At 38.7% G+C, this 24,115-nt stretch overlaps 1 protein-coding gene and 1 long non-coding RNA gene across 9 annotated transcripts in view; one reads left to right on the forward strand and one right to left on the reverse strand.

Annotated features, from left to right (window-relative positions):
* Positions 1-1,278, reverse strand: part of DIAPH2 (diaphanous related formin 2) — a 1,054,304-nt gene extending 1,053,026 nt beyond the window's left edge. For 5 of the 7 annotated variants that reach the window (XM_072816464.1, XM_072816463.1, XM_072816461.1 and 2 more), the window contains exon 1: positions 747-1,219. In XM_072816464.1, the coding sequence (XP_072672565.1) occupies positions 747-878 (132 nt within the window). In that variant the 5' untranslated portion in view covers positions 879-1,219. Of the gene's footprint in view, positions 1-746 lie in introns of all 7 variants that reach the window. The other 2 variants (XM_072816467.1, XM_072816462.1) reach the window with 1 other exon arrangement.
* Positions 1-23,894, forward strand: LOC140627897 (uncharacterized). Of its 2 annotated transcripts, none has more exons than XR_012026410.1 (4): positions 1-238; positions 2,418-2,493; positions 16,657-16,708; positions 22,931-23,894. It is a non-coding gene; the product is annotated as an uncharacterized lncRNA (long non-coding RNA). The 2 variants fall into 2 exon arrangements; XR_012026409.1 differs by lacking the exon at positions 1-238 and adding an exon at positions 251-1,456.
* Positions 23,895-24,115: the final 221 nt, after the last annotated feature.

A 24,115-nucleotide genomic window follows, 5' to 3' on the forward strand; every position in this document is an offset into this window, starting at 1 on the left:
GGCTCACAGACTTTTCAGGGCAATGAAACTTGTGCAGCCTTACTGCTTTTGAGAGTTCTTAACTAAGTGGAAGTACTGTACTGAATGCCTATTATATACACAACGGTTGGTGGTGGTATCTCACGGAGCCTCGAACTCCCACGCTTCCCCCACTCTTACAAAGAAATGTTTCTTGGGAGAGCACATGCAAGAGGCAACGGGAAAAAGCGCACGTAGGCGACTCTTCCTTGGATTTCGGGTAAAGTAAAAAGACTAGGAGCCTACGCCCTGTGGTTTTTTTTAGGGTGGGGCTGGTTTGCAAGTCTGTGAGTGGGCTCCTAAGTATTTGGACTGAAAACGAGAGGTTCTTCTGCCCGGACACTGAGCGTTAAAGAGTCAAAACCCAGCAACTGACAGCGGTGGGAAGGAAAGGAATCGCGGGAAGATCTGTGCCCACAAGTTAGACAAACAACAGACCCTGCCCAGTACTCGGAGTCTCCCCAAGTTGGGTGGGGCCTTTATCCTTTCCGCTCTGCCTCCCAGAATAAGAGAAAGGGGTTAAGGGGTCGAAGGGGGTGCTCTTCCGCCCCCACGCAGTCTCCGCGCTTCGGCGTGGCCGCTCCTTTAGCGGCTCCCCCAGTAGCACAGCGAGATCGCAGTTAGCCTTGGGAAGGGGCCCCGGCCCCCCCCTCCTCCGTGCCCAACAGCCGATGGATCCCGGGGCTCTCGCTGTCCCCAAGGCCGGCGGGGACTGCGGGAGCACTCACCAATTTGGGTTTGTTTTTCGTTTCCTCTTCGTTGAGGGCCCGGTTCCCGGAGCTCCGCTTGTTGCTCCGGCCCCCACCGGGTTCCTCGCTGCCGCCTCCCGCGCCCGACGCCGCCGCCCCGGGCTGCTCCATCTTTCTCCGGCCCTAACACCTGTGTCCTGTAACCCCACCTCTTCTCAACTTGGGGAAGACCCTCGGGGTGCTCCCGCTGCCCCAACTGATCCGGTATCACCTCTTCCTGTGTGAGAGTGTGTCTGTCTGGGGAGCTGGTTCCCGGCTCCCAGGCACCCCCAACGACGCAACACGCCGCAGCTGCCACTACTCGGCGCTGGGGCAAGCCCTGCCCCTGAGCAGCTGCAATAACCGCGGTCGCTGGCGCCGCCGCCCTTAGGGCGGCGTTTAGGGTGCAGGGAAAGTAGGTGACTATCTCTTTAAAAGGGCCTCGACACACGTGATTCATCAAAGTACCCGCAGTCAGCCGCCCGGGCGCCGAAAGCTGCTTCCTACTTCCAGTGCCAAGCGGGCCCCAGCTACTGAGCATGCCCAGCACAGCGACCGGAGCCAGAAGAAAGGACAGGACTTTAAACTGCTGTTAAGCACGGATTTCACTTCCTTAGTGGCCTAGCGTGAAATGGAAGGGAACTAGTCAAGAGAAAGGAGGTGTAGCCTATTTTAAAGATGGGGAAACTGAGGCCCGTACGGATTCAAGTGTGAGTCACTGGCAGGTCTACCTGAGTATCAGTTCCACTAGTGTGGGCCACAGCACCTTCCCCACAGAGGCCTTTCTGGGGGTGTGGTCCTGCTAAGCTCTGTGGGAGGGGTGGATTGGCAAGACAGCTGGCATCCTATAGGAAAACCACCACTGGGAGTGCTGATTAATTGCCTGGACAGATTGTATGGGTCAAAGTGGAAAGGGGGGTGCTTTGTATTGCTATGACTGCTTTGCGATCAAAGAAATACAGTTGTTCCTTTATTCCCATGCTGCTGGGTAGTAGAAGCAGCAGGCATCCACTACTTAATCTTGGGGGAAGAGAAGCAGTTAAGGCTCTTTAACCAAAGCACCTATAGAGAGTTAGCAATTGGATTGAGTGCTATTTTCAGTTTCTGGAACTAGTTTAGGTTCAGGGTTGGGAGAAAGATCATGTGTGTCAATGCTTTGTTTAAAATGTAAATTTCTAGACAAATGCTAGGTATTTTTGTGCAGCAGCTGCAGGTACTGTAAGCATTATTAGTCATTAGTGCTTGAATTGTCAGGAAGAGGCCCATGCTATATTTCTAACATCTTTTCTAAACAGGGCCTTCTAAAAATAGTGTTTACACTGAGAACATTACAGAGGAGTGCAGGATTCGAATGAACAACCATCATAGAATAAGAACACATATGCTAGAGAAGCCTGAAATGTAAACTCAGATACTATTAACATGTCCATATGCCTGTTATCCAGATATCTTCAGGCTATGATTTCTTTTGCCCTTCCCTTCAACCTAAATTCAGCTATGCTGAATCTAATTGCTTTATGAGCATATTGATTGAAAGAGCAATAGGATAAATTTGACCATGCTATAGATATGATAAGGCAATTAACTGGAAGAGTAGAGTGAAAAGAACCTTATATATCTAAAAACAGTTTTAATCCTGGCTTTGTCATTGTCACTAACTTTCTTTTTAAGCATGCAGGTGGTATACTACCCAAAAATAGCACAGAAGAGGAAATACATGCTCTCAGGATGAACAAGGAACCCTAAGGTAAATTTGCTTGGTCAAAGTTTCTGTCTTGAAATTTGATGTATATTTTGAATAAGACTCACTATATGCACACAACCATATGTTATTTAAATTATTTAAATGTTTCCCCTCCTGAAAAATTGAGTAAAAATGCATGCTACAGAAAGACATGATCTATTTATCCAATGCTTTCATCTAATTTCCTGTTTAAGAGATGTGGATATGGGTGAGAATCCTCCAAACTCAAACATGGCTCAATAATCTGCTCCGTGGGTATTTATTAAGCTCCTTAAGGTATACCAGGTGCTATACAGAGTGATTTGAGTTAGAAGGATGAAGTGAACAGACTTTCTGCCCTTTAGAACCTCATAGTCTACTGGAAGAGACAGACCATTAAAGAACAGCACTTCAGTACAACAGATATGAGCAGGGAGCTCTTAAGGTACATGAGGGAAGTAAACCACCAGAATTTCAAGGTTCCAAGATGCTTTCCCAAAGAGAATGATGTTTGAGCTAAGTCTTAAGGATATAATTAAAGTTTGTATTTGTTGACAGCCTACTGTTAGGTACTGTGCTAGGCATTGTAGATACAATAGTGAACAAGACAGATGTGGCTTGCTCTTATAGGGCTTTCAGGCTATTGGAAAGCATATTAAACAAAACTATGTTGAGCAATCACAAGGCAAAGAGAGTGAAGAGCATTTTGGGCCAAGGAAAAGACAATAGCATGTGCAGCAACCCTATGGTTAAGAAATTGAGGACATCTAGGGGAAAAGGCTTCTGTTGCCAAGAGAAGTAGAACAGATAAGCAGTTTCCAGATCATGAAGGACGTGTAGGTCTCATTGGTGTGGTTTTAAAAGGGAGAAGGTGTTGTAATGCAAATGAATTCTGTTTGTAGTGTGTATATAGACTTGAAAATGTATTGACATTATTTTGAATATAAAGTTGAGTTTCACTCTCCTCAGACCAAGTGAAGCTTCATTTTAAATCCAGTTAGAGGTATGTGTAAAAGATGCATAATCTTTACTGCAAGAACTGAAGAAGTCTCTTCTTGATATGGCTTACATTTGACTTTACTATGATTATCTCAGCCCCATTTTCATTCTTGATGTTTGTTTTTTAGCATTTTGCTTTAGTTAATGTAAACAGTAATTAAGCAAACACCCTTTCTCCCTACATCAGGGTCAGTGGTCTCTCCTGGAGGCTAACACATGAAAAAACCACTGCTGTCCTACAAGGATTTGTCTACTGATTATGAACCAGGCACTTCACCAATACAGTCCTAGGGCTGATCTAATTGTACCTACATTCCTTTATTTTTACCTTCCTGGGACACACATATAGCTTGGTGGATGTAGAAACATCTTTTCTTTCATGCTGAAAAAAGAAGGAGGCTACTAACATCAGGATGTCAAAAGTTTATGTTAGACTCGCTAACCTCATGATGTCTCCCTCTGGCTTCTCACGAGTTTAGCACCCAGTTAACATTAAAAACTGAGCCCCAGAAGAAAAGAAAGATAAAAGGCTGCTAGGCTCTGTCTTTCTTCAAATTGACCTCAGAGTCATTTGTTACCCCAGAGGTTTCTGATGAGCCTCATAGTATCCCTCTTGCTTTCTGTGTCTCCCTTTGGATGAATGTTCTCTTCTAAACCATCTGGGTCATTAATAGAGAAATGAAAGGAAACATGGATTAGACAAAAATGAGACATAACCACCATTAGGGTCGTGGAAAAACATTTGTGATATAAAGTTTGTCTAAGAGTAGGCAAGTATTTATCAAGCATATACTATGTGCCAACACCAAAATAGATGCCATGCAGAAAAAAATACCAAACATTCTGCTATAATGTCATATATGTCTTCCTGAAGAATTTCCTGTTCTATAGAATTGCACACTGAGAAGAACAGGGATTCTATGGAAACATGGTTAGGGAAGATCACTTAAAACCAATGCAGCTTTATAATCAGAGCACTAATGAAAACAACTATTTTAATAAAAACATTAACAAGGTTAAATCTCCACTGGCATTTGCTCCAGCATCACAACCCTCAGTGCTTAGTAGCCGTCATGCTTCCTCCTTCCTGATGTGGATCCTCAAGGGCATTCACTTTTAAGATATTATCTTCATCAGAATTAAAATCTAGTTGAGAAGCACCTGAGTGGCATAGTCGGTAAAGCTTCTGGCTTGGTTTGGGCTCTCTTCGAGATCTCCTGGTCCTGAGATCCAGCCTAAAATTGGGCTCCACAAGGAATCTGCTGGAGGTTCTCGCTCTTCCTCTCCCTCTGCCCCTCCCACTTGTTATAGTGCTCTCTCGCTCTCTCTCTCTCTCTCTCTCTCTCTCAAATGAATAAATCTTTTTTAAAAAATCTAAATGAAGAGTACCCAACTTTTTCAAAAATGTGGTAAAATTTCTTTACAACATCATTATCAGTAATCACAGCTTCACCAGATAGTTTAATGCAAGGAACTTACAGGTTGTTGAAACCACTAAACCAGTCATAGTGAAAGGGCAGAGTCTGGTGCAAGATTCTTCTTTTTTTCCTAAAAGTATTCATATATCGTTAGGACTTAAGCTTAATTGTGAGAAAGCTTGTTCCTCATCACCTCAAAACTTAAAGTGCTAAGAAAATTCACATGTAAACCAACTGGACTTCCACCTTATTTTGACATAATTCTCCTATTTACCAATTGCTAATGTGGTATTCATGGTACACAAACACTTGTAATGAAACATATTGTAAAATAGAAAATCTCTGCCCTCAATAGCTATAAAATCTACTTAAGAAAACAACAAATTTGTGAAAGAGTAATTGAAAATTATATGCCTAACTTAGAGATACTGAATCTAAATTCAACATGACATGATAAATAGGTAAGATTGGTTGGACCTAGAATAGATGAAGAAGTTTTGAAGGAGAATGTAGAACTTGAGCTGCCAAGCTATGAAGCAGAAATCAGATGTGAACAGGCAAAGCAAAGAAAGGAAGTAAGGAAAAGACAGCATATAGAAAGGTCTGGAAACAATACTGACCAATAATGTTGAGGAGCCAGTGGAGCTTGAGTAGAATGGTGAGAACATAGATGTTGAATAATAGTCGGAAACATACTTGTCCCTCTGGCATTTTCCCAGCATGTAAGCAGCTTTGAATATAAGACACAGTGGTAGTAATGGGTTAAGATATTTAGCAGGAATGTTACAAAATAAAGAAGTAAGGAGCTAGTCTGGCCCCTGGCATGCAGAATAACTTTTTATTCTTTTCTTAAATTTAAATTTAAGTTAGTTAACATAAAGTATAGTATTGGTTTCAGGAGTAAAATTTAGTGATTCATCACTTACATATAACACTCAGTGCTCATCCCAATAAGTGTCCTCCTTAATGCTCATCACCCATTTATCACATCCCTCTACCCACCTCCCCTCCAACTACTTTCAGTTTGTTCTTTATAGTTAAGAATCTCTTATGATTTGCCTCCCTCTCTGTTTTTATTTTTCCTCCCCTTCCCCTGTGTTCATCTGTTTTGTTTCTTAAATTCCACATATGAGTGAAATCATATATATATTTCTCTGACTTCTTTCATGTAGCATAATACACTCTAGTTCCATCTACACCTTGGCAAATGGCAAGATTTCATTCTTTTTTATGGATGAGTAATTTTCCATTGTACATTTTTACCACATCTTCTTTATCCATTCTTCAATCAATGGACATAGGCTGTTTCCATAATTTGGCTATTGTTGATAATGCTGCTATAAACATCAGAGTGCATGTATCCCTTTGAATTAGTATTTTTGTGTTCTTTGGGTAAATATCTAGTAGTGCCATTGGTAAGTTATAGGGTAGTTCTATTTTTAAGTTTTTAAGGAACCTCCATACTGTTTTCCAGAGTGGCTGCACCAGTGTGCATTCCTACCATCAATGTAAGACAGTTCCCCTTTTTCTGCATCCTTGTCAACACTTGTTCTTTCTTGTGTTGTTGATTTTAGCCATTCTGAAAGGTATAAGGTGATATCTCATTGTAGTTTTGATTTGTATTACCATGATGATCAGTGATGCTGAGCATCTTTTCACATGTCTGTTGGCCATCTGTATGTCCTCTTTGGAAAAATATCTATTCATATCTTCTGCCCATTTTTTAACTGGATTATTCATTTTTTGGGTGTTGAGGCTTTTTTAAATTTTTTATTTTACGTAAACTCCATGCCACATGTGGGGCTTGAACTCACAATGGGTGTTGAGTTTTATAAGTTCTTCATATATTTTGGATACTAATCCTTTATCAGATATGTCATTTGCAAATATTTTCTTCCATTCTATAGGTTGCCCTTTAGTTTTGTTGATTTTTTCCTTTGCTTTGCAGCAGCTTTTTATTTTAATGAAATAAGAGAAAAACAAATACCATATCATTTCACTCATATGTAGAATCTAAGAAACAAAAGAAAGGAGCAATGGGAAAAAAAAGAGAGGCAAACCAAGAAACAGACTTTTGACTAGAAAGAACAAACTGTTACCAGAAGGGAAGGGAGTGGAGGAATGGATTAAGTAGGTGGTGGGAATAAGGAGTGCACATGTGATGAGTACCAGGTGTTGTGTGGAAGTATTAAATCACTGTATTGTACATCTGAAGCTAATATTACACTATTAACTAGAATTCAAATAAAAACTTAAACAAAGAAAGGAACAAACTGTTCCTCTCCATAGATTATATACAGGAAACAAAGAAAAAGAATGAGTAGACAAGAATTACTAAAATGTTGGTGCAAGGAAATAAAAACCTAGTAGCAAACTGGAAGATAGTATCTCAAGGTATTTGTCTTTTGCAGCCAGAGCCATGCCAAGGATCCTGGTACCTAAAACCTAAAGGGACTAATTACAGCAGGACAGGAAAGCTAAGAAGCTTCCTGAAGTCACCAACAGGAAGAGTCTGGGCAGGCTAGTAAAGCAGAAAGAAGGATTATGTAACAGTAGGCAGTAGGCAGACAGCTAGACTCTAAAAGTCCAGTAATGGATGTCCTGGCAGGCAGGCAGAGAACAGAATCCAGTCTGGCAAGCAGATAAGGAGGAATCCAGTGATGAAGATTGAGATTAAGAAACAAATTAGTAATCTTTTAAGAGGTCTGGCAAGATACTGCTATACAAGGCAGGGCACCAGGCCTAAAGAAATTAGCATAACATGAAATCTTCAAAGAGAGGCAGATACAGACAGGCAAATAAAAGATGGCAACAAAGACACTCAGTTTCTGTAACTCCTCTGTGAGATCACAGTAGGACCAGAAGTAATAGGTCCACTTGATGCTAAGCAATCAAACTATTAAAATACTCTTCTTGAATCCTCTCTGACTACGGACAAGATTGGTCCCAATGGAGGAAAAGTAGACAACAAGAAAAGGCCTGGAAAAAATAATGACCAATAATGGTCACTTACCTGAAGTATAAAGGTTAATGTGTTCAGTTGTGATGATTACAGGGATTGGGGCTGGAAGCCAGCTAAAACATAGTCCCACAAAAATTAGTCCAAAAGACTCTAGGGCCAATTTCTCCTTTTGCGGAAAGTGTTGAGACTAATAGAGGCTGAGAATTCCCAGATTCATGCCACCTATGGTTTTATACAATATACTGAAAGCCAAGCCTTTGAATTTTATATGGAAAATATGTTGCTAACAAAGAACAGACTTCCCTGCTAACCAAAGTCCCGAAGCCCCAAAGCAATTTTCAAGAGTGCCTTAACAGAACATAAATGGTAATTGTCCAGTCTTTAAGTTAGTAAGACATAGGTGTAGTAATAAACAGTGAGGGGAGACTTTCAATTTACTTGCTAAATTACATGGATCAGAGAAACACACATTAGTGTTAATAAGGGTGATATTTAATACTTAATAGGGATGCTATATAAAGAAATTAGTATGCATAAACAGTCTCTTGAAGATAAATGTAGCTTAAAAGTGAGACTAAAATTATGCAACTAAAATCTATTGTCTCTTTTACCTTGTGATTTATTTTCTGACCTTTTCAAAATATAATTATGAAAATTAAAGAAGACATGTTTGACATCTGTAAATTGTAACTTGTTTTCATATCTAGGCAAGAGTAGTTAGACAAGTCTTAGAAATAGGTTTATTTTGGGGCACCTGGGTGCCAGAGTTGGTTAAGTGTTGGACTCTTGATGTCAGCTCAAGTCATAATCTCAGAGTTGTGAGATCAAGCTCTTCTCTCTTTCCTTCTCCCTCTGCCCACCCCCCATACATACATGCACTCTCTCAAAAAAGTTTGTTTTATGTATTCTCCCACATAAATTTTAACAGCCTTATTGATATATAATTCACAAATCATACATTTCACCCTTTTAAAGTGTACAATTGGGATCCCTGGGTGGCACAGCAGTTTGGCACCTGCCTTTGGCCCAGGGCGCGATCCTGGAGACCCTGGATCGAATCCCACGTCGGGCTCCCGGTGCATGGAGCCTGCTTCTCCCTCTGCCTGTGTCTCTGCCTCTCTCTCTCTCTCTCTGTGACTATCATAAATAAATAAAAATTTTTTTAAAAATAAATAAATAAAGTATACAATTCAGCAGTTTTTAGCATATTCACAGTTGTATAACCATCACTGCAATCAATTTTAGAATATTTTCGTCACACCAAAAAGAATCTTGTCTTTAACTATAACCCCTCTTCAGTCCTCCCAAACTACACTCCTCCCAACCCAAGGCAACCACTAATCCACTTTATATTGTAGATTTCCCTATTCTAGACATTTACATAGATAGAATCTCATAATGTATGGTGTTTTAGTAATTGGATTCTTTCAATGAGAATAATATTTTCAAGGTTCAACCATTCCACATCAATTTTTCTTTGTTCATTATTACCTATTTGTTTTTCAGACATAAATACAGATCAGTTATTTAAGCCACGTCCCCTGCTATACACACAATGACAAGCTATACCTTACTTACAATTGCAAAGAGTTGATATTCTCATGTGAACACCAATCTTGTCCTTCCTCTCCTGGCAAAAGCAGGAAATTTGGGGTTTGATTTTTCTATACAATGATATAATAGAAGAATTTCCTTCTGACCCAGGGCCTGGTGTCATGGAAATGACCACAAACACCATATTTAATCAAGTATATATTATGTACCAGAACAACTTTTAGAAGTTTATATAAACTTAGTAAGGGGATCCCTGGGTGGCTCAGTGCTTTAGCACCTGCCTTCGGCCCAGGGTGTAATCCTGGAGTCCCAGGATCGAGTCCCGCATCGGGCCCCTGCATGGAGCGTGCTTCTCCCTCTGCCTGTGTCTCTGCCTCTCTGTGTCTCTCATGAATGAACAAATAAAATCTTAAAAAAATAAACTAAACAGGACAACCCAGAAACCAATTACATTAAATTACATATTACCTAACATAGTAGTGGCAAATACATAGTTCTTATTTTTAAGTCTTCCAATCCACAATATTATTTTTCATAAGATTTTATTTATTTATTTCAGAGAGACAGAGTAAGTAAGAGGGCAGGAGCAGGGGCAGTGGGAGGGGGGGGCTGAAGGAGAGGGAGAAGCAGACTCTCTGCTGAGCAGGGAGCCTGACATGGGACTCAACTTGGGGCTTGATCCCAGGACTCCAGGACCACGACCTAAGCTGAAGGTAGACACTTAACCGACTGAGCCACCCAGGCGCCCCATTCCAACATATTAGAAGCTAAAATGTGCATCTACATTGGCATCAGATTCATTCATAAAGGCTTCTTTGAGATATGCACATTAATTTTTAAGAAAATTTTTGGAAAAGACCTTTGATCACTGGGTAATTTCTTGAGTACTAGACGTGAGGATATCCATTTTATTGCTGCTTTTATTTTATTTATTGTTATTTTCTTTACAAATAGCCTCATAACACTGGGTTTCTACTGTATTCAAAACAAAAACTAATGTGAGCTGCCATCTCATCAGTACTAGCAGCTTCACCTGACACCCTGATATTATATAAGGGTAGAACTGCCTCTAAATCCTATGAACCAACCCTGCTTTGCATCAAAACTTTCATCCTTTAATCATTCATCATGTTGTTATTTTATACCATCAAAATGCCTGAAAGTCTTGGCTTCAATATTGGCCAAATTAAAATATACAAGGCTGAGCTTAATCCCAAATCTACAGAATAAAGCATTTCCATTGCAGGCAAAGCTCTATATGTGATCTTCCAATAATATATGACTATCTTTAGATTACTTTTTCTTTTTACAACATTTTTGATGATTAAATGTGATGTAGGACTATAAAATAATATTTTAGCTTGCATATTAGAACTTAAACATATAATTTTAATTATGTTAACAACCATTGAGTAATAAATATGTCCAGGGCATGGTGCTAAGGATACTTGAATGATAACACTATTCATGATCTCATTTGACTTAAGATATATACTCAAGCCAACTGATAAGAACTCATCTGACTGAAAAAGAACTATAAAGGAGGAAGAGAATGGGGAAGGTCTTATGGAAAAGCTGTGCCTTTAAATATCAGGACCCTAAAAGTTGGAAATGAGAGGAAAGTGCTTTTAAGGGAGAGGGAACGACATGGGTAAAAAATTAGAGAAAGGAAAATGTAGGCTAGGTTTGGAAATTGAATAGACATCTAATGGAGCTGAAGGGTCGATTTTATGATTATGTAATGGGAAGTAAAGCTAGGAAAGAGGCACTAAATCAGGAAGACTTTGAATGCCATGCTGAAATTTATTCTGTAACTGTGGAGAGTTGACAGAAATATATGAACAGGAAAAACACGATTAGACCTGTGTTTTAAGAACAATGCTCTGGCATTAGTGTTTAGAATGGTTTATAGATGAGAAACTGGAAGCAAGGAGATAAATTAGGACACCACTTTCAAAAGTCATTCTCTTATTGGAGAATGAGTATGTTAGCTCAACCTGACTGCCAACTATAGGAACCTGACTTAGTGCAGATATCCAGAATAGTCCAGAGAAGGAGGAAGTAGAAAAGTGAGTCAAGGTAAAACCTGCTAAGAAAAACCAAGAGTCAAAAAATAAACACAGTGCAAAGGACTAAAGTCCCTATTAAATTTGGCTTGTGGATCCAAGAGTTTATAAGTTACAGCCAGGATCATAACTAGGTGTCTTAAGGGAGGAAGGAAAATCAATGGTAAACAGCATGGAGGCATCCATAGCTTAACTTGATGGTTGGTGAACATGAGATGCATTATTGAGTTGGGCTGGTTCAAGGGACCCAAAGCAGTTAATAATATATGTCAATGATAGATATGCAATAATAAGACTATGATTTAGAACAGTAGAAGAAAGATCGGAAAGATGGGAACAGACTTCACAGGTCATATTTATAGGATTTAATGACCTGATATAGGAAATGGGGGGATGGGAAAAGTAGAAGGTGATTCTGAGGTTTCAATACTGAGTTACAGGGAGAGTGATAATTTTGCAATGCAAATTGGGAATTAAAGAGGAGAAATATATTTTGAAAAATATAATGCTGATTGCCTACAAAATGGGTGACGGGCACTGAGGGGGGCACTTGACAGGATGAGCACTGGGTGTTATTCTGTATGTTGCCAAATTGAACACCAATAAAAAATAAATTTATTATTTTAAAAAGTATGCAGATGAAGACATCATTAGACATTAGATCTTGTGTTTCTGAAAAAGTTTGGAGATAGATGAAGATTTAGAGTCATTTACGTAGCAATATTAGTAGAAAATGTGGTAGTAGGTGAGATCACCAAGGAAGAGACTGGGGAAGGTTATGAGAACCAAAGAAGGAGGGTTTGTTGAAAGCTCATTTTGACTATGGGAAGGGGAAAGAAGTCATCCAAGGATTTAGCTTAGCAGGTTATTACTCATGGTAGGTGCTAAGATTTCAGTTCAGTGTGACAGGGATGGTAATGGTACCATACTACTGGCATGCAGATTGGGAATCTGGGAGGAGAAATATTTTTTAAACTGGATGGCTGGATGCTAAGAAAAAAATCGGACAGGTAGGATGGGATCCTGGAAAGTGCAATAACAGATTAGAACAAATTATATATTATAACAGTGCAGAACAAATACATTAATTTTGAAGAGATGGTAGCTAGCTAGCTAACGTCAGAAAGGACAAGGTCTTTGGTGACATTAAAGACAAATCAGGAAACTGATGAGCAGATTTCTTTTTTGGAAACAATACACATTTGAAAGACTATAAATACATTAAAATAAAGCTAACATTGCTTAGAACTCCACTTCTGAGATTGCTTTCAGAAACAGTTCACCAGCCAAATAGGAAAAACAGCCTAGTATTTTTCATAGAATATTTAGTCTTGACATATATGTGTGTGTCAGCTTCTTTCTCTTTTACTTGTCTCTCTTTTTTCTCCCCTGCTTCTTTAGTTCATCATTCTTCTCACCCTGCCAGATGTAATAACTTAAACCATTCACTCCCTATTCCATGAAAGTCTCTGCTGGTGTTGGCCTGTGACCAGATACAGAGTACAGGGTCTATATAGGGTGGAGACTAAGTCTAAGGTGTCAAATTGAAACTAAGAATCAGGGGGAGCCATACTCAGAATGTATCAGAAACTGGACTGACTTCCATAATTTTATTTGTGTGCTAGAAGCCTACTCTAAATGCTAGAGGTTTATAACATGCAAATGACAGTAAAATAAGGATTGCTTAGATATATCCTTATACACTAAAAAGCATACACAAAGCACTCAGATAAATATTTTATTTATCATGTTAATATATATATATAATACAAGCATGTCCATTTAATAATGACACACATACAGAAAGAAAATTAGTACAAATATGAATATGAGAAACCACATTTATGTTGGTTAATCAGGAGTAGATTACATTTCATTTTCTAAATTTATTTTTCCTCACTATTACTTCTAGAATGCTGAACTAGCTTAATTTGGACAGTTAAAAACACTTTGGGAATATGTTTCAAGAGCTTTTGAACATAAATCCTACATCTTGATTCTGAGTTCTTACCTCTAATGAGTATATTGCATTTCTGCCTTTAGGGTAACCCCAAGATCCTTGGCTCTAATTTATTTATTTTGAAGACTTTATTTATTTATTCATGAGAGACAGAGACATAGGGAGAAGCAGGCTCCATGCAGAAAGCCGGACACAGGACTGGATCCTGGGACTCCAAGATTACGCCCTGGGCCAAAGGCAGGTGCTAAACCACTGAGCCACCTAGGCATCCCATTGGTTCTAATTTAAAGACTTGGCCCTGGGTGATTATGGCAGATCAGGGTCTGTAGCCACACCTGCCAGCTTTGCACATCAAGGCAATTCTCAAAAAAGGGCTTAGAAAACAAGTGTGGGGGGGGGGGGGGGAGCAGCCCAGGTGGCTCAGCAGTTTAGCACTACCTTCAGCCCCAGACATGATCCTGGAGACCTGGGATGAAGTCCCACATCAGGCTCCTGGCATGGAGCCTGTTCTCCCTCTGCCTGTCTCTGCCTCTCTCTCTCACGAATAAATAAATAAAATCTAAAAGAAAAAAAGAAAACAAGTGGGGAGATAGGTGGTTAATATATATACAGTGTTGACCAAAGACAATGGTTCTGAAAGTATAGTCTGCAGACCAATGGCATCAGCATCACCTGGAAACTTCTTAGTACTTAAAATTCTGGAGCAGCAATCCAGACTTACTGTATCAGAAACTATGTTTGCGATCCAGCAATCTGTGCTTTAACAAGCCCTCCAGGTGATTTTGATGCATGCTAAAGTTTGAGAACCACTGAAGTAGAAGAAAACAGTCATGAGCAGAAGGGTTATAGGACAGAGGAAAAAGAAAAACCAAGGTACCAGCAAGGGAGATGACATTGCATGAAGGAGAGGAATACTGAAGGCGTAGTATATTGAATTCTGTCATTCCAGCTGCCTTCTCAAAAAAAAACAAAAACAAACAAACAAAAAAAAAAAACAAAAAAGAAAACCTCTTCCATTCAGATGTTTTAAAAGTGCTAAACTGCATGTTTTAAATGTAACAATAAATGGAATGAAATAATAAGCCATATTTGAATGGAGGGCAAGAATAGAGTCAGGGATAAATGGTGTATGATATGGATCAAATCCAAAACAGCAGGAACTTTCAGGAGTGGAGCAAAGCAAAACTGGTAAATGAACAAAAGAGATGAATTGGTTGCTTCTGATGATTTAAGGAAACTCTAATACCCTGACACTCAATACTGTATACCAGAGAGAACAAGTGGCTCCAAGGCTAGGAATAGGGTCAAGGGGAGGGGATATATTTATTTTCCAAAATAATCTGAGTGGGTGCTTGAAAGAATTAAGACATTTAATGTAATCCACACCCTTGATATTTCAGCAGGGAGTATGGCTTATAAAACTGCTTTATTCTACATTTACAGCTCTCAACTGTGCATGGAATTCCTAATGCCAACATAAAGCAATGGATCTATGAGGAAGTCAATATATTTAAATCCAAATAAGATGGTTTGTGAACCAGCCTATATCATAATTTATATACATTCTGCTAGGGGACTTTACGGTTATCAGTAACTCAAAGTCTGTAAGGAGAGGAAACTAGGACTGGGGATCCCTGGGTGGCGCAGCGGTTTGGCGCCTGCCTTTGGCCCAGGGTGCGATCCTGGAGACCCGGGATTGAATCCCACATCGGGCTCCAGGTGCATGGAGCCTGCTTCTCCCTCTGCCTATGTCTTTGCCTCTCTCTCTCTCTCTCTCTCTGGACTATCATAAATAAATAAATAGATAAATAAATAAATTAATTAATTAATTAATTAAAAAAAGAAACTAGGACTGGTAGAAACCCAGATATTTGGGGTAAAGGACCTGGGGGAACCAACTTATCTGTAAAGTATTGGGGAGAGGCAAAGAGGTGGTTAATCAGTTAGGAAGTCTTAGCAGTCTCCACTGTAATGCCAGCTGTTGTAGGTACCTGACTATCTAGTTGGGCAAGTAAACCAAGGCAGTGAGGGATTCATGCAAAAAATGCCTTCAGAATCAGGCAAATAGTGACCTGCCTAAGGCAAGTATCAGATCCATCTGCGTGCACCACAGCCCAACTTCTAAACAAAAAAATAGTCTTCAACCTATTTTCCAGTAGGACTCACCTGGCTGATAAAGATCCTTGGTTCAAATCTCTGTCCTCCTCTAGTTGCGATATAATTTGTGACATGTTACTTAGTCCCACTGTGCCTGTTTCCTCCTCTATAAAAAAGTGTGTACTTCATAGTGCTGATGAGGATTAAATGATATAATATAGTACATGTCAGATGTCAAACTCACATACTCATGGTCTGCTACATAAAGCAGTGAATACATTGGAGATACTATTATGAGAGGAAGTGTATATTATGGTTTGCTCCACTGTTCACAAGATGTTGGGATCTCAGCCAAGTATTTTAAATTTATTATGCCTTAGATTCCTCATAAATAAAATGAGGTTAAGAATAATACCTCCATTCTAGGTTGCTTTGAAAATGAGATTAATATATATAAAATGCTTAGTATAGTGCCCGGCACCTAATAAGTACTTGCTAGGAGTGCCTGGGTGGCTCAGTTGGTTAGCTGTCCAACTCTTGGTTTTGGCTCAGGTCATGATCTAAGGGTCATGAGATTGAGTCCCATGTTAGGCTCCATGCTGACTATGGAGTCTGCTTAAGATTCCTTCTTTATCTCTCTCCTTCTCCCATTGCCTATCCCTCTGCTTGTGTGCTCTTGCTCTCTCTCTCTCTCTAATAAAATAAAATCTTTTAAAAAATAATACTCAATAGATATTAACTACAATTATTATTCCTAGAGTTCTGAGTAATTCTCTGAACTCCTTATTTGACATATACTTGACATACAACTGGCTTTACATGTTAAAATTCTTTTTTTGTTGTTTTGTTTTGTTGTATATTTTTTTATTGGGGTTCGATTTGCCAACATATAACACCCAGTGCTCATTCCATCAAGTGCCCCCCTCAGTGCCCATCACTCAGTCACCCCCCCACCCCGCCAACCTCCGCTTCCACTATGCCTTGTTGGTTTCCCAGAATTAGGAGTCTCTCATGTTCTGTCACCCTCTCTGATATTTCCCATTCATTTTCTCTCCTTTCCCCTTTAATCCCTTTCATTATTTTTTATATTCCCCGAATAAATGATACCATATAATGTTTGTCTTTTTTCAGTTGACTTCACTCAGCATAATACCTTCCAGTTCCATCCACGTTGAAGCAAATGGTGGGTATTCATCGTTTCTAATGGCTAAGTAATATTCCATTGTGTATATAGACAAATATTTATCCATTCATCTTATCATGGACCCTGAGGCTCCTTCCCCATTTTGGCCATTGTGGACATTGCTGCTATAAACATTGGGATGCAGGATTCTAAGTTTTTCACTGCATCTGTATCTTTGGAGTAAATCCCCAATAGTGCAATTGCTGGGTCATAGGGTAGCTCTATTTTTAACTCTGAAGAACCTCCATACAGTTTTCCAGAGTGGCTGTACCAGTTCAGATTCCCATCAACAGGGCAAGAGGGTTCCCCTTTCTCCACATCCTCTCCAATATTTGTTGTTTCCTGCCTTGTTAATTTTCCCCATTCTCACTTGTGTGAGGTGCTATCTCATTGTGCTTTTGATTTGTATTTCCCTGATGGCCAGTGATGCGGAGCATTTTCTCATGTGCTTGTTGACCATGTGTATGGCTTCTTTGGTGACATTTTTATTCATGCCCTTGCCCATTTCATGATTGGATTGTTTGTTTCTTTGCTGTTTGGCTTAATGATTTCTTCATATATCTTGGATACCCGCCCTTTATCTGATACGTCATTTGCAAATATCTTCTCCCATTGTGTAGGTTGCCTTTTAGTATTGTTGACTGTTTCTTTTGCTGAGCAGAAGCTTTTTATCTTCATGAAGTCCCAAGACTTCATTTTAGCTTTTCTTTCCCTTTGCCTTCATAGATATATCTTGCAAGAAGTTGCTGTGGCCAAGTTCAAAAAGGGTGTGGCCAGTGTTCTCCTCTAGGATTTTGATGGAATCTTGTCTCACATTTAGATCTTTCATCCATTTTGAGTTTATCTTTGTGTATGGTGAATGAGATTGGTCCAGTTTCATTCTTCTGCACGTGGCTGTCGAATTTTCCCAGCACCATTTTTTGAAGACACTGTCTTTTTTCCAGGGGATAGTCTTTCCTGTTTTGTCCAATATTAATTGACCATGGAGTTAAGGGCCCATTTCTGGGTTCTCTATTCTGTTCCATTGAAATATTGTCTGTTTTTGTGCCAGTACCATACTGTCCTGATGATCACAGCTTTGTAGTATCACTTGAAATCCGGCATTCTGATGCCCCTGGCTCTGGTTTTCTTTTTCAATATTCCCCTGGATATTTGGATTCTTTTCTGATTCCACACAAATTGTAAGGTGATTTGTTCCAACTCTCTGAAGAAAGTCCATGGTGTTTTGATAGGAATTGCATTGAATTTATAAATCTCCCGGGGTAGCATTGACATTATCACAATATTAATTCTTCCAATCCATGAGCATGGAATATTTTTCCAACTATTTGTGTCTTCCTCAGTCTCTTTCAGAAGTGTTCTGTAGTTTTTAGGGTATAGATCCTTTACCTCTTTGGTTAGGTTTATTCCTAGGTATCTTTTTTTTTTTTTTTTTTTTAAAGATTTTATTTATCCATTCATAGAGACACAGAGAGAGAGGCAGAGACACAGGCAGAGAGAGAAGCAGGCTCCATGCAGGGAGCCTGACATGGGACTCGATCCCAGGTCTCCAGGATCATACCCCAGGCTGCAGGCGGCACTAAACCACTGCGCCACAGGGCTGCCCTATTCCTAGGTATCTTATGCTTTTGGGTGCAATTATAAATGGGATTGACTCCTTAGTTCTTCTTTCTTCAGTCTCATTGTTAGTGGACAGAAATGTCACTGACTTCTGGGCATTGATTTTGTATCCCACCACACTGTCGAATTGCTGTATGAGTTCTAGCAATCTTGGGGTGGAGGCTTTTGGGTTTTCTATGTAGAGTATCATGTCATCTGTGAAGAGGGAGAGTTTGACTTCTTCTTTGCCAATTTGAATGCCTTTTATTTCTTTTTGTTGCCTGATTGCTGAGGCTAGGACTTCTAGTACTATGTTGAAGAGTAGTGGTGAGAGTGGATATCCCTGTCTTGTTCCTGATCTTAGGGGAAAGGCTCTCAGTGTTTCCCCATTAAGAATGATATTTGCTGTGGGCTTTTTGTAGATGGCTTTTAAGAGGAATGTTCCCTCCATCCCTACAGGCTGGAGAGTTTTGATCAGGAATGGATGCTATGTTTTGTCAAATGCTTTCTCTGCTTCTATTGAAAGGGTCATGGTTTTTGCTTTTTCTCTTGTTGATGTGATCTATCACCTTGATTATTTTACATGTGTTGAACCAACTTGGCATCCTGGGGATAAATCCCACTTGGGCATGGTGAATCATGTTCTTAATGTACTGTTGGATCCTATTGGCTAGTATCTTGTTGAGAATTTTTGCATCCATGTTCATCAGGGATACTGGTCTATAATTCTCCTTTTTGGTGGGGGTCTTTGTCTGATTTTGGAATTAAGGTGATGCTGGCCTCATAAAACGAGCTTGGAAGTATTCCATCCCTTTCTATCTTTCCGAGCAGCTTTAGTAGAATAGGTATGGTTTCTTCTTTAAACATTTGATAGAATTCCCCAGGGAAGCCATCTGGTCCTGGACTTTTGTGTCTTGGTAGGTTTTGGATGACTGCTTCAATTTCCTCCTGGGTTATCAGCCTGTTCAGGTTTTCTATTTCTTCTTGTGCCAGTTTTGGTACTTTATGGTTTTCCAGAAATGCGTCCATTTCTTCTAGATTGCCTAATTTATTGGCGTATAGCTGTTCATAATATGTTTTTAAAATCGTTTTTATTTCTTTGGTATTGGTTGTGATCTCTCCCTATTCATTCATGATTTTATTCATTTGAGTCTTTTTTCTTTTTAATAAGGGTGGCTAATAGTTTATCTATCTTATTAATTCTTTCAAAGAACCAACCCCTTGTTCTGTTGATCTGTTCTACAGTTCTTCTTGTCTCTATTTCATTGAGTTATTCTCAAATCTTTATTAACTCTCTTCTTCTGCTTGATGTAGGTTTTAGTGGCTGTTCTTTTTCCAATTTCTTTAGGCGCAAGGTTAGCTTGTGTAATTATTTGAGTTTTTTCCAATTTTTTGAGGGATGCTTGTATTGTGGTGTATTTCCCTCTTAGGACTGTTTTGCTGTATCCCAAAGATTTTGAGCAGTTGTATCTTCATTCTCATTAGTTTCCATGAATCTTTTTAATTTTTCTCTAATTTCCTGGTTGACCCTTTCATCTTTTAGCAGGAGGGTCCTTAACCTCGACTTGTTTGAGTTTCTTCCAAATTTCTTCTTGTGCCTGAGTTCTAGTTTCAAAATGAAAATATGAAAATATGCAGGTCTGAAAATATGCAGGGGACGATCCCAATCTTTTGTTATTGGTTAAAACCTGATTTGTAGGGATCCCTGGGTGGCGCAGCGGTTTGGCGCCTGCCTTTGGCCCAGGGCGCGATCCTGGAGACCCGGGATCGAATCCCACGTCGGGCTCCCGGTGCATGGAGCCTGCTTCTCCCTCTGCCTATGTCTCTGCCTCTCTCTCTCTCTCTGTGACTATCATAAATAAATAAAAATTAAAAAAATAAAAAATAAAAAATAAATAAAAAATAAAAAAATAAAACCTGATTTGTGACCCAGTATGTAGTCTATTGTGGAGAACGTTCCATGTGCACTTGAGAAGAATGCCTCCTTCCTCTAGGAATGAAACCATTTTCCTAATCCAATCAGTCACAAGGGCAAAGACTACTTCTCCTTTAACCCCACTAATTAGAACACCATCCTTTTACTGTCAATTCTGCACTGACTTTCAATCTTGATTTTTGACAAGAGAAATATTCAGTGGGGAAATAGTAGTCTTTTCAACAAATGGCATTGAGTCAGAATATACACATGAAAAACAATTAAGTTGGATCTCCACCTCACATCACATACAAAAACTAACTCAAAATGGATCAAAGACTTAAATGGAAAAACTAAATTTATAAAACTCTTTTTTTTAAGATTTATTTATTTATTTATTTATGATAGAGAGAGAGAGAGAGAGAGGCAGAGACACAGGAGGAGGGAGAAGCAGGCTCCATGCCGGGAGCCCGACGTGGGACTTGATCCTAGGACTCCAGGATCGTGCCCTGGGCCAAAGGCAGGCGCTAAACCACTGAGCCACCCAGGGATCCCCAATTTATAAAACTCTTAAGTGAAAACAGAGGTGTAAATATTCCTGACTTTGGTTTCTTATATATAAAACACCAAAGGCAAGCAAACAATAACAACAGATAAATTGAACTTGATTAAAATGAAACACTTTTTGTACTTCAGAGGATACCATCAAGAAAGTGGAAATATAATCCACAGAAAATATTAAGGGTCTAGAATTTAGAATATATAAAGAACTCTACTCAACACTAAAAAGACATAATCCAATGTAAAAATAGGGCAAAGGATTTATATAAACATTTCTCAAAAGAATATATTAAAATGGCTGATAAGCACATGAAAATATGTTCAATATTGGCCATTAAGGAAATGCAAATCAAAACCAAAATGAGATATCACTTCATACTCACTATCATGGCTACAACTGAGAAAACAGAAAATAGTAAGTGTTGGCAAGGATATAAAGAAATTAGAACCCTTTCTGGTACCAATGTAAAATGATACAGCTGCATTAATGAACATTTTGGCAGTTTTTTAAAAAGTTAAACTTAGAGTTGCCATATAACTCAGCAATTTCACTCTCAGTTATATAACCAAGAGTATAGAAACTATATGTCCTCACAAAAACTTACACGTGAATATTTATGCCACCATTATTCATAATACTCAAAAGATGTAAACAATCCAATGTCCATCAACTTATGAATGGATAAATTAAATGTGTTATATCCATACAATGAATATTATTCAGCCATAACAATAAACTGATTCATGTTACGACATGAATGAACCTTGAAAACATAATGGTAAGTGAAAGAAACCTATCATAGACAAAAGTAAGTTAGTGGTTTAAACCTAGGGGTTTAGAGGAGGAAGAATGAGAACTACTAATGAGAATGAGGTTTATTTTTCAGGTGATAGAAAGTGTTCAGGCATTCTAAAATGGTGATGGTTGCACAATTTTGTGAATGTACTCATAATCACTGAATTGTTTACTTTGAAAGGGTTATGGTATGTGAATTATATCTCAATTAAAAAATAATTCTGAATGGTGAACAGCCATAAAAAATAGAGATGGTGTTTCCCTCCAGAGATTACTGTCCATTATAAGTGATAAACTCAGGATTCCCCTCTTAATAATGTACCCTACTGCATGGATCTTCTAGTCTTCTTTAAGTTACCCGGTGGGAATTGGAGTTCAGGGAGCTGGTATAAATACTGATGTTACTGGTGTTAATAAACTTTTCTTTGACTTTGAGCCTGGAGTTTTGTGTCTTCTGCCAGCATCTATGAAACTGTGCCCAACTAACTTGTTAACTTGTATATATAGTAAAATCTCAGACCCTTCGAAATTCTTGACAAGGACCATAAAATTAATTTAGTTGAACCTTCTCATTTTATATATTTCAAATCTCAGTCATATAGCTTTGAAGAAAGCTAAGGAAGAAAACATTGGTTTCTTTATGGAATGAGTTTATCAACCCTTAATAACTCTGCCCTTAAGTTAGCATTTGTCATACCATTTATCTTTTTGTTTCTTAGACTCATATCTGTTAAACTCATACCATTTTAAATATACTACTCAAAAGAGGATTCTCTGACCTTTTCTTTGTGGCATTTGGTGACCAAAAACCTTCTTCTACTTCTAAGAGCATCTTTAAAGACTAAAGAGAGATCTATAATGAAGATTCACTAGTATATGCAGAGAACTGTAGGACAACTTTTATAAGATAGATATCTGCTAAGTGATAAAATATTTGATAATGAGTTGGGTTATCTCACGACCTTTGACCCAGTTCTCATATATCATTAGAGATTATTCTAGTTTTGGCAAACAATTCAGGTATACATTTTTTTACTGTCCTTGATTTCAGAGTTCTTATATATAGCCTTGAGTTCAACAATGGCTTAACTTATAAAAGCCTATCAAGATGGATTTTTAATTTGGATAACACACGTTGCAAAGTCATGACCATCACAGTAATACAAAAAATGAACATATTTAAGCTGTTTTTTTTTTCTGCAAATAAAAACAACACTTTATAAAGTTTTATAAAAAAAAATCTATATCAAACAAGTTTTAAGTCTTTAGGCAAAACACAAACTAGATGAATAAACCAAGTCTTTTTTTTTTTTTAATTAATTTATTTATTTATTTATTTTATTTATGATAGTCGCACAGAGAGAGAGAGAGAGGCAGAGACACAGGCAGAGGGAGAAGCAGGCTCCATGCACCGGGAGCCCGACGTGGGATTCGATCCCGGGTCTCCAGGATCGCGCCCTGGGCCAAAGGCAGGCGCTAAACCGCTGCGCCACCCAGGGATCCCAATAAACCAAGTCTTAAAAATAATAAGCTCCAATACCTTAAGCAGTAGTATTAATTGGGCAGTATTTAGGGTTTAATATATTCTTTTACCTTGATTGGGTCACCATGGGTCTAGCTGAATTTGATCCTTCATTATTGCATTTCCTCTGTAGTAATATTCAGCACACTTTTTTGTACTTCCTTGTTTATATTGTTTTCCCTCCTTTAGACTGCAAATTCTTCAAGGTCAAGAAATGTATTGCCTTGGTCTTTCTAGCCCAGCACCTATGCCAGTGCCCAGAACAGGTATTCAGGAATGGATATTTAATTCCCCACACAGATCAGACTTTAGAAAGGTAACTCACAGTCACAAGTATTTTGCCAAAAAATATGTTTTAAATTTATATGGAATCATTCTTTGTATTAATTTATGTGGAAACCTGAAATAATAATTGTTGTGTGCTGAATTGTGTCCTCATAAAATCTATATGTTGAAGTCCTTAGTATCTCAGAATATGACTTTATTTGATAATAGGGTCTTTAAAGAGGTAATTAAGTTAAAATAAGGTCAATAGGGTAGAATCCAAATGACTTATGTTCTATAAGTAAAGTTTAGGATATATAGAGGAAGACCACGTGAAGATACAGGGAAAAAGATGGCCATCTGCAAGCTGAAGAGAGAAGCCTGAGAAGAAACCACCATGCCAATACTTCAGTCTGAGACTTCCAAACTCCAGAATTGCAAGAAAATAAATTTCCATTTAAGCCACCCAGTTTGTGGTACTTTGTTATGACAGCCCTAGCAACTAATAGGATAACTAAAAGATTCTTTTGATAAGTATGGAATTAAAAATAGAAAGATCTCATAGTCCTATGGGAATATTTATATACATTACAGGAGAGCCTCTTTTGTACAGAAAATATAACTTTACTGTGACCCAGTATTTATTTTTTTCCTCTAGTATCTTTCCTTTACACAAATTTGCATGTGCACTGACAATTCCATATTCCCTGTCTCTCTTCTCTCTAGGTCTCAGGGTTCTTCCTTTTTTTT

Source organism: Canis lupus, chromosome X, assembly GCF_048164855.1.
Source record: "Canis lupus baileyi chromosome X, mCanLup2.hap1, whole genome shotgun sequence".
In the NCBI taxonomy this organism is placed as follows: Eukaryota; Metazoa; Chordata; class Mammalia; order Carnivora; family Canidae; genus Canis; species Canis lupus.